General features: G+C 35.8%; 1 protein-coding gene across 1 annotated transcript in view; it reads right to left on the bottom strand.

Moving 5' to 3' along the window:
- Nucleotides 1-11,811, bottom strand: part of IFT80 (intraflagellar transport 80 homolog (Chlamydomonas)) — a 175,242-nt gene that overhangs the window by 83,708 nt on the left and 79,723 nt on the right. Inside the window, exons 8-9 of the mRNA XM_006861852.1 lie at nt 9,733-9,912; nt 755-873 (exon numbers count right to left, since the gene is read on the bottom strand). Coding sequence (XP_006861914.1) covers nt 755-873; nt 9,733-9,912 — 299 coding nt within the window. The remainder of the gene's footprint in view (nt 1-754; nt 874-9,732; nt 9,913-11,811) is intronic.

The raw sequence follows: 11,811 nt of genomic DNA on the forward strand, positions 1-11,811 counted from the left end.
TTTGGCTTCTTGAGTTCTGTGGCTCCTTCCTCCTGTTAGGCTCGAACTGCTTTCAGGCCCCGTTCTGGTATGGCACTGTGTGTTAATGCGCCAGACTGCAAAGCCGTTTGAACTGCAAGGTTGGTGGTTCAAGCTCACCAGCTGCTCCTTGGAAACCCTATACAGGGTCGCTGTGGGTCAGAATCAACTCAACGGCACTTGACAACAACAACCTTCTAATAAGAGTCTATTGAATATATTCCTTCTTCATTTGTGGACATCTCTGGGTTATCAGTATTAACATACGGTGATGACTCTGCACTGTGATCTTAAGTGTAAATATTGCCTTGTGTCCTCACTAAATATCTTTCAGCTATTCTGCTTATTGTCAGGGTATGAGTTAATAACCCTTTTCATGTAGATGAGTAGCTCCTTTTTCTATCGCTTACTAGCTACACCCAATCTGCTTTGAGCTTTGAAACCAAATTATATTGAATTCTTTGGAACTATGTGTAAAGCAAGACTAAACACTATCTCAGAGAAGGTCTCTTCTATAATGAAAGTGATTATTAATTAATTAACCTCTTATGAATAGTCTTTATTAGGCCTATATTCATTGCTTACAGCTCACTTTTTATTACTTCCTGGTTAGAGTAAGTTCAGGATAGGGGAGATTTTAAGAAAGTTAAATTGAAAACAAAAACATTGAAAAGAAAAATCGAAAATAAAATCCTCATCAGACCAAACTCTATTTTTAAAAATGCAAGATGCTTACGAGAACACATAACATTGAAGAGACGTAGAAACAACTAAGTGTGCATAGTTCAAAGATGCTTTAATGACTCTATCACGGAATTCCAGTAAATCCACTGCATCATTAAGAACATTACGAACCTAAACAAGGAAAAATGAAATTACCAAAAACCAACGTAAAAACGCTTCAAACCTTTAAACGGTATTTAGTTGGATAAGTTAGCAACATTTTAAAACATACAAAAATTCAATACACTTTTGATTAGTTAGCCATATAAAAACAATTCAATAGGAACAAGGCATGTGATGGTATATTTGGTTATGAAAATCAACCAACGAAAATGCAGATACAGAAATTTCTTAGAAATAACAATGACATCTCAATGCACCTTATTCAGAAAAATACTATAATGTGATGTAGTCAAAGGAGTATGACATATAGGATTTGAAAAGAGACTGTGTGATTTCTGCCCTCATTAGTAAGAATATCTTCTTAGAGTGGATTTTAATTTATAAAGAGATATAATGACCTTAAAAGTTGAAAGTAGAACAAGAACTAACTATAGTAAAGAAATCAGTTGAATAGTGCAGAAGCCAAGCTATTCTGAGTGCAGTGTTTGCATATGCAAAACCACAGAGATAATATATAAGAAAGCTAAGCACCAACTAGCAAAGGGAGAGCTGCCTATGATAATCAAATCTGCTATCAAAGTTTATAATAAAATAAAGGATAGAATAATTTCAACACTTGGCAGTATAGACCCAAAATCTTGAAGTTGATGGATATTCTGCAACAAATTGAGAAAAATGTTGGGGAAGTTAAATTTATTCAAATTTTGGTCAATACAGAATGGACAGGGTATTACAGCAAGGAGAAAATTATAGGAAAATAAATTTAACTGTACTGGTTACGAGTCAGGCTGCCAATCTCAAGGTCAGCAGTTCGAAACTACCAGTGGTTCCACAGGAAAAAGATGAGGCAGTCTGCTCCCATAAAGATTTACAACCTCGGAGATCCTGTGCAGGGTCACTATGAGTCGGAACCAAATCCACGGTACTTAACAACAACAGCAAAAGTTAGTTTTTCTTTATATCCTTCTCAAATGTTACAATTATAGTATTAATGAAGAATGAAAGCACATGGAAAGAGAAAGATAGGAAGACAAAGCCAAACTTCACAAGTTTCAAATTTTTGTAAGCACTGACCCTATATTTTAAAAAAGAAACTTGTCTCTTACTTTTTCTAAATTTTAAACTGTGAAATAAACAAGGCTTTTGTACATTAAATTGACAATCTAGCCACTATTTAGTGCATCCAGAGGAATATGTTAAAACCAGATAAAAACATACTCTTAAGACTGTTATTGTTAAGTGCCTTTGAGTTGGTTCTGACTCATAGCGACCCTATATAGGGTTGCCAAAGAGCGGCTGGTGAGCTTGAACTGTTGACCTTGCAGTTCAAACCAACCTTGCAGTCCAGCACATTAGCCCACATTGCTACGCCAGTACTCTTATATGTTTAAAACTTCCTGTAAAATGTTTCATATTTGTCTCCTAATCAGTTTCTATGTATAACTGGTAATAATTCTACTCAGTGCACTAAGAGGCCAAAATTTTTGCCTGGAGAAACTAACATTTGAAGATTATTTTAAACATGTCATGGCATCTCTCAATTATAATGCTCTCAACTATAAAATGGAAATAAAAACAATACTTACCATAGACTCAAAGGCTTAAAGCTTTTGTGAAAATTAAATGGAATAAATTATATGCAAGTATCTGTACTTAGCACACAGTAGACACCAGGCAAATATCAGCTTTAAAATACCTTTAAGTAATACAAAATCCAAATTTAAGAATATAAAATCAGACAGGGAAAGTGGTCCATCTATAACACAAAAATTAGCAGTTTGATCTCTATTATTTCAGACCACTTGGTGGTAGTGGTGTTTATGTGTCACCGAGTCAGTTCTGACTCATAGTGACCCTGTATGGCATTTCCGAGGCTGTACTAGCCCTTAATATCCTGGAATCATATCCACAGCATTTACAGCTATCTAGAATACTTATTTTTACTATTAACAAGTTTTTATTATTTGCTATCCAACTCCTACCCCACAAAGGCATAGCAAAATTACATATATACTTATTTATTCTTTGGTTGAGCAACCTTACTTGTAAAATTCTATCACAAATACAAACTAGAAAAATTTTTAATGATATACGAACAAGGTTATTCACTGCAGTAAAAGCAAAAGACTGAGAATAGCCCAAATGTCCATTAATGGGAAGTATTTTAAACAAACTATGGTATATCCAGATAATAGGAATGAGGATGATAGATAGAGTGGTCTCCCATATATTTTACAAAATAAAAGCTGCAAGATGTAGCAAGGTATGCATAATATGATACCTTTTATCTAAGGAAGGAAATAATATGAAGATATATGGATTTGCTTATATGAGAGGGCTTTAAAAAGTTTGTGGAAAATTGAATTAAGAGATAATAGAATTTTTCCATGAACTCTGTGAAGCCCTATAGTAAAAAAAAGAAAACAAAACATCTTAAACAGTATTCAGTAATAATACTAGAAAAAGATTGACATTATTATTTTAAATGATATTTTAGAATAAAACAATATTGTCTTTAGGAATTATTTTTTTTTATAATAGAAAAGTGCTACAAAGAAAAAGCCAAGTGTAAAATCTCTGTAATCTGAATTTTTTCATTGAAAATCTCAGTAAGAACTCAAGGTACTTTTTATCAAAAATCAATACATTTTGCCTAGTAGTAATGATCAAACAAAAAGCAATGAACATCCATGTAACTCAGATTATAGTCTCCAAATAACATTTTCCTCCAAAAGGAACCACGTCTTCTTGAAATTATGGCTGATTCCAAGTCTGGGACAGGAAGTGTACAGGATAAGCCTGGAACATCTTGTCACATCAGAAAGCAAAAAAGCAATTGAAACCATGTCAAAAGAATACAGGAGCCAACTAGCCAAAGATAGGACAATCTGTGCAATAAAAAGAATAATGAATGCACGTCAAGATAATAAAATACATGAGTTCATAGTGATAACATTAACAACAACAAAAGAAATGCAATGGGTATGCTAGAAAACCAATTCATTGTTTAAAAACTGGTAAATAAAGAAAAATAAACAAACATTTGTCTCATCTCAGGGTATCCAAATGGTTGATGAGGCAAAATCTTCTTATAGAAGAATTTAAGCTAATAAATTCAGGAGGAATGCTAGGATTACAGTATTTCCAATTTGCAACTCAGTGAAATAATGAGTCTTGACAAGGAAGGATCATCAACGGCTGTTAAAAACATGTTAGCAGCCTAATGGGAAACCATATGATGGATGAATCAGGCTAACGACACCAGAATATATTGATGAATCTTAACATCATTAAAAGAGAGACAGATACTTTGTGCCTCCTGATGGGATGTATTGGGAAGTACATGGAATCACTTATAAGTATTTATACCTGCCAAGGTTATAAATCATACTGGTCTGATAGAAAGTAGTAGAATCCCCAAGACTATGGCCCTTAGTCACCCTTCAGGCCTATTATTGAGCTCATCACCCTCCAGCCTTAACTTTCAGCCAAACAATAAGCCTTATAAGGGAACATAAGGTATGCACTCCTTAGAACAATCAACCATACAAGATCAAAAGGGCAGTATTTGCTCTAGGATAAAACTCAGAAGCACAGAAAGGATGGAAAAGAAAGAAGTAGAAATAGAAAACACAGCAAAGAAGTGGAAATAGTGCTTTGAAATTATGGGAACTCCAATCAGCATCACAAAACAAAACATGTATGAATTGTTGAATGAAAAACCAGTATGTTCTGTAAACTTACACACACATCACAATGAAAAGTTAGGAAAAAATTTGCATCCTTGAAAACACTATGGGGCAGTTACACTCTGTCCCATTTTTGTTACTAAGTACATTCGAGTTGGTTCTGACTCACAGCGACCCTGCACAGGGTTTCTGAGTAAAGGCTGGTGAGTTTGAATCACCAACCTTGCAGTTCAACCGACCATATGGCTGAGTGTTTATCCTACAATGCTATATACCAGGACTCTTCTGTACCATAGGGTGGCTATTATTGGAACTCACAAGACAGCACACAATATCACATAAACAACATATCTGTTGATGCAATCCCATTTGGAATAGGGGTTTCTCTTTTTATGTTAATGAAATCAACTCAGTGTTGTTGGGAAGTGCCCTTGAATAGGTTCCGACTCATGGTGACCCTGTATAGTTTCCAAGGAGTGGCTGCTGAGTTTACACTGCCAACCATGCAGTTCATATCAACCTTGCTTATCCTACAAGGCCACCCCAGGACTCCAAGTGTAGATGTGTCTTAAACCAATCACTTTAGATTAGAGTATCCTATACTCACCCTACCCAATGACGATGGTATATAGAAGAAAACCCCCCCTTCTTTATTTAGAAGGCTGTGGGAGAAACAGTGCTCAGGAATCAACCAATTGTTTGTTTGAACAAGAAGGTGTTAAATGAAATAAAACATAGTAGTGTGGTTGACAAAATGGCAGCTTCAGTCCAGTGGACAATGTCCCTAAAACTTGTCTTTACTCAAACCTAAGTTTCTTGTAAATCAGGCCACCCTCATTAGATTCTGACATCTCTTTTACTGTAACTGACCAATGAAATCTAACAGCATTTCAACAGTAAATTATGTAAGCCCATTAGAAATAAACTTTTGTTTCTGCATTTTGTCAATATAAGCCAATCACTGCTGTTAGTGGAGTACCTTTCCACATGTGACTTGGTGCTACTCAATTCTCTAGTCTTTTACCTAAATAAATCTCCTTTAAGAGATTAACTATATTACCAACTCAGTTGCTTTTGACAAAGTCAAAGAGGGCTTTTATTGAAAAAGTTGCGCTTTGTGAAAAGGGCCACAGGTGTCTGTTTGCACAGGTGGTGTACTGTACAACTTTAGCTCTATGTGAATTACGCCCCTTTGAATTGTGCAGTGCTCAACTGTACAAGTGATTTGTGAATCTCTCCTCAAATTTGCTAGGCCCACAACTACACATACAGCTGCACAGAACAGTTGGCTGTAGTTTTTTTAAGGAGAGAAGGGAGCTACCTCATATATTTCTACTCATTTCAACCTTTTCGTTCCATTAGCCAGTGAGATTCAGTTTCTTTGTTGCCTTTGACTGTTTCTGTACATGGAGTCAGTCGGCCAGAAATGTCAGACTCACTCCCTGCTTTGTATTTTTGCTCCATTTTCAGTCAGTCCGCAGATGTTTATCTTGTTTGGGGTCTAAGTCAGTTTTTATTTTCTTCATCTTATATTTTATGGATTATTGTTGTCTTTGGAGCTAAAGATATGCATCTTCCTTTCAAGTATGAAATTTATGACACCATATCCAAAAGCCTAGACTTCCAGTGAATTTTCAAAGATTCAAAATGTCATCCTTGCATAGGAATATTTTAAAGCCAACTGAAAGATATAATTTTTTAAAAGCAAGTTATCCTTTTTTATATCAGTATAGTATCTAGTCATACAAACTGGTTGTTAATACAGGTTCAGGAAAATTCACTATTCAAAAATCTGATTACAGTTTCTGCCATTATTCAAATTGTAGACAGATGTCTCAAAATCTACATTGACTAAAGCATCACAAGGGTAAATACCCTTTTATGTGAATCTAAAACACCAGAAAGGAGCCCTGGTGATGTAGTGATTTAAACATTGAGTTGCTAACTGCAAGGTCGGTGGTTCAAATCCACCAGCCACTTGCTCCAAGGGAGAAAGATGAGGGTGTCCTCTACTATAAATATTTAGTCTTGGAAACCCTATGGAGCAGTTCTATTCTGTTCTACAGGGTTGCTATGAGTCAGAATCGATTAGAGAACAGTGAGTTTGGTTTTTATGTTTAGAAGACAAGAACCAAACTAGAAAAAAAAAAAAAAAATTCAGCCATAATAACAAATGAAAGACCCTTTGGTATTTGCTATCATAATTTTTTAAATATGGCAAATCTCACATAAAAAATGTCCCATGCTAAATTAAAAATGTATCCAATACTTTATGCAAGCCACGCAAGGTGAGATTTAATCTCCTGCTATCTGCATCATCCAATACTTCTACCACCACTACTGAGTCCTGGTGTGGCACTGTATGCTAAGCACTGGACCTCAAGGTCAGCTTGAACCTCAAGGTTGGCAGTTCAAACTCACCATCTGCCCCTTGGAAAACCTATACAGGGTCGCTATCAGTTGGAACTGACTCAACGGCACTTTACAACAACTACAACAATACTTCTAAGTAACACAATCTTTAGACTTCTTAGATTTATATCATTGTAAAACTTGTTTGTACATTTTCACTTAATCCTATGCATAGCTATAATCATAGTAGTGGTTGTTGTTAAGTGCCATTGAATTGGTTCCAATTCATAGTGCCCCTACATAGGGTTTCCGAGGAGCAGCTGGTAAATTTGAACCTCCAATCTATGGTTCAAACTGGCCTTGCAGTCCAGTGCTATTCTATGGTGCCACACCAGGACATCATAGTAGTAGTAGCTATCATTCTATTTTTGTTTTACATATATTATTGTATTTAAATCTTCATTACCATTCTATTTAAGGAGCTCTAGTTATGTAGTGGTTATGAGTTGGGCAGCTAACCTCAAGGTCAGCAATTAGAAACTACCAGCGCCCTGGGAGAAAGATGAGGCTTTCTGTTTCCATAAAGATGAACAGCAGGGTCATTATAAGTCGGAACAGACTCCATGGCACACCGCCACCACCACTCTATTTGGAGTCCTGGTGTGGTGGTGCAGGATCAGCACTGGACTACAGGCCAGTATGAACCACAAGTTTGGTAGTTCAAACCCACCAGCCGCTCCTCAGAAACTCTATACAGGATAGCACTTAACCACCACCACCACTCTACTATTAATTCCATATTTAAAAATAAATAAAGTAAACTTGAAATGTAATTAATCATTTTGAAAAAAACAAACAAACCAGGATACCTGAATGTGTAGTAAAGAACTTAGCCTTGTCACAGACAAGGTAATCTCTAGGTCCTTGGAATATTCCACACATAGGAGTGTCTTTGTTTGCATAGAAGCTTTGGTTCATAACAGATACTCTAACAGTTTAACCTCCAGAAAGGCTGGAGACTGAAATCAGCCCTGTGAGCAGTCAACTGTGTCTGTATGATGGAGTACTCAAAACAATTCTGGATACCAAGGCTCAAGTGAGATTCTTTAATTGGTAACACTTCATGCATAGAGTTCTGGTGTGGCACTGTAGAATAAGCACTGGACTATAGGGTCGTTTGAATTGCAAAGTCGGCAGTTCAAATTCACCAGCCACTCCTCGGCAACCCTATACAGGGTTGCTATGAGTTGGAACTGACTCGAGTGCAGTTAAGAACAACATACATACTGTTAAAGGAAAGTACACTGTCCATGACACCACAAGGAGAGGACAACTGGACACCACTTTGTGCATGTAAACTTCTGGGTCTCCTGTCCTATGTATCTCTTCCTTTGGCTGATTTTAATCTGTACACTTTAGCTATAATAAACCAAAATTCTGAGTATAGCAGCTTTCAATATTATGTGAGTCCTTCTAGGGAATTATTAAAAATATTTGGATGATCTTAGAGATCTCCAAACTTATAGTCTTGCAGACTGTATCCCCTAACTTCACAATGGGCTAACAGAATATCTGAATAACGGAACAGCTGAATGTACCTGACCAAGAAGTTTAGCTTCCAAAATTATACAGTAATTTCAGTAATCTGATTTCTGAATACTGAAGACTAGAGGCAATAAGAGGAAGAAGAGCAAGAAAGTAGAATCTTTCTTTAGAAAAGAGTTTTTCTCTTTGCATATTATCTCTGGCCTCCTATCTTTCTTCAACTTTCAAATTATTTATTGAGTGCTTACTATATACAAGGCACTTAGCAAAGCCCTGTACAGAAACAAAGATGAGTGGAATATACTACTTGTGCCCTTAAGCACTGCCAGTTAACGCGGTAAACTGCAAAGTCGGTTTGAGCCGTAAAGGCCGGCAGTTCTAACTCACCAGCTGCTCCTTAGAAACCCTGCACAGGGACTCTATACAGGGTTACTATGAGTTGGATCCTGACTTGACGGCACTTAGCAACAAGTCCTTAAGCATACCTATCCATTGATGTTCTGACCTCACTTTACTGTCACATCCCAACCTGCCTGTCTTAATTCACAAAATATTTCAAACTCCAAAATTTACAAACTCCAAAATTTTCTTCCTAACTCCCAAAACATCTTCCTACTATTTTTCATTTGGACTTGCCTTAGGTAATTCTTAAAAAATTTTTTTTGTTGTTGTTAATTTAGGGTAAATAAATTCATGCAATTATAAATAAGTAAAAACCATTTAACCTTATTAGTGACTAGCAAGTTGTTGTTATGTGCCATCAAGTCAGTTCCGACTCATAACAGGTTGTTGTTGTTGATTCCAACTCACAGTAACCCTATATAGGGTTTCTGAGGAGCAGCTGGTGAGTTTGAACTGCTGACCTTGTGGTTTAAACCAACCATGTGGTACAGTGCATTATCCCACAGCGCCATACCAGGGCTCCACAGGTTAGTGTGCCTTAAAGTTGGCTCATGGAGGTTACTCTGCTACTATTTGTCACAGCATCTTCCCTTCTTCCACAATTGATATACATGTTCCCTAAATGCTTCAGGTTTCACTAAACATGCCCCAAAGCCAGGACTGCAGTAGTTGTAGGTACTTGGTTCTATACTAATGAAAGGTTCTTGTTTTATGTTATTAAAAGTCAGTACTAACATAGTTAAAAGACTTCTAATGTGGCTGAATTATTGTAAAATTGATTTAAATATAATTTTTTCAAATGTTTCTATTTAATAATGAAGATAATTCTCTATTCTGTACAGAAGTAATCTGAAAACAGCAGTTATAATCACAATCATACCTGCATAGTCCTTCTTTTAGTTAATGTAACTTGAAAGTTTTTCCACTCCCAACGTTGCTCTACCACATGTGCAAAAACAACATGCCCATTTCCACAGGCTCCAGCGATTTGAGTACCATCAATTGACCAAGCAATATTAAAGATACTGCCAGTATTGGGCTTTTCTAAAGCATATGACCACTGTAGAAAGAGAAAGAAAACTTTATTTAATAAAAAATTAATAATTAAGCAAACTTTACATTGGGATATGTTATTATAGTAAGATAACTCTTTTAAGAATGTATATTTGGGAATTATTAAAATACTTTTAAATAATATTATACTGTCCTGAAACAGAACAGATATAAATTTTTAAGTAAATAGTAGAATAACTTAATACATTAAGTTATTAATTAAGCTATTAATATATTCCATATATTAATACAATATATGGAATCTCTCAAGAACTACAAAAAACACCATTTAAATTCACATTTTTTAAAAAAAGTAATAATAATGAAGAGGTAACCATGAATAATCTACAGAAATCACTAAGACATTACAATTCTTAAGGATCTTTATAGTACCTATACTTAAAACCTTCTGAATACCTTATTTCAAGAAAGTCACTGAAAATTGTACCAAACACACACTGTAACTATAACATCTCTGAAAACACAAACAAATGCAATGCAGTCAATTCCAACTCAAAGGGTTTTCAAACAGCTGATTTTTTTCAGATCTTTCTTCCGTGGTGCCTTTGGGTAGACTTAACCCTCCAACCTTGAAGTCACCAGTTGAGCATTTATTTTTTTGTACCACTCAGGGACTTTTAACCTCTCCTAGAACCTATTTTGAGTCCTCATGTGGCATTAGACTGTTAACCACAAGGATGGCAGTTCAAACTCACCAGCTGCTCCTCAGAAAACCCTATACAGGGTCACTATGAGTTGGAACCGACTCAATAGCACTTAACAACAATAACAGAACCTATTTATCTCTTTGGGAATGCTATCTAGAGATAAAAGTAAGCATCAACTAGCACAAAAAACATTCTGTGTGTTTGCATAAGAGAGTAAGAAAAAAAACAAATGTTCTGAAAAGTGACATATGAATTTTCTTTTGTTTTTCAGATGCAGCATACACATTTGCTACAAGAATGACTTTTTAAACAAAATGTATATATAGTATCTTTCGAGTCTTTCGATTTTACAGACTACATAGTTAAATCCTAATTTCTCTTGCTGTTGTTGGTCTTGGGTAGGTATTTACTTTTGTTTCCCCCCTTTCCCCCCAAAATATTATAAGCTGTGGGTTCATTTTGACAACAAATTTAGAGATAATACAAAAGGCTGAACCCCTGAGACAATAGTCCTAAGACTTGCTTTAGGCCTGGACTGAACTTACTCCTTTTCTTAACTTTCAGTCAAAAAGTAGAACTATAAGTGACCAACAATACCAGGGAGACACACACTCCTTAAAAACAATCAACTATTCAAGATCAAAAGGGCAAAATTTGGCTCAGAAGGCAGGAAGAAATAGGTAAGAGGAAGAATGGAAATGGAGAAAAAAAGGGAGAAAGTGAGAAGAATGCTGCTATATTATGGAGACTGCAATCATTGTTACAAAACAAAATGTGTATGAATTTGTTGAATGGAAAATCAATCCATTCTGGAAACTTTAATGCAATCACAACAAAAAGCTAAGAAAAGGAAAAATGTATCTGGATGAAACAATAAAAAGTAAAGAAAAACAGACAAAGGTTGATTAACTGACACTTGTATAAAACAAGACTTGTATGCTTAGCTTCTATGATGTTAGGGAAGCTTTCTTACAGCAACTCTTTGACTATTTTCTCTGTGCTTGTGGTCTTCTAGTCCTGGAATTCTGATTATCCATAAGTCATTCCTCTTCATGGTGTCCCACATAACGTTTAGGCTTTCTTCAGATGTTTTCTGATTGTTCTTCTAGCATACTAGGATTGACAGATTTCTCTTCAAGCTCACTGTTAGGGTCCGAGACCACCACCCAATAAGGAGACCAAGAGACAAAGATAATGCAAAAGCAGGCGGGCTTTATTCAAGCTAGCATGCTAGGGTC

Source organism: Chrysochloris asiatica, unplaced genomic scaffold (assembly GCF_000296735.1).
Source record: "Chrysochloris asiatica unplaced genomic scaffold, ChrAsi1.0 scaffold00043, whole genome shotgun sequence".
In the NCBI taxonomy this organism is placed as follows: domain Eukaryota; kingdom Metazoa; phylum Chordata; class Mammalia; order Afrosoricida; family Chrysochloridae; genus Chrysochloris; species Chrysochloris asiatica.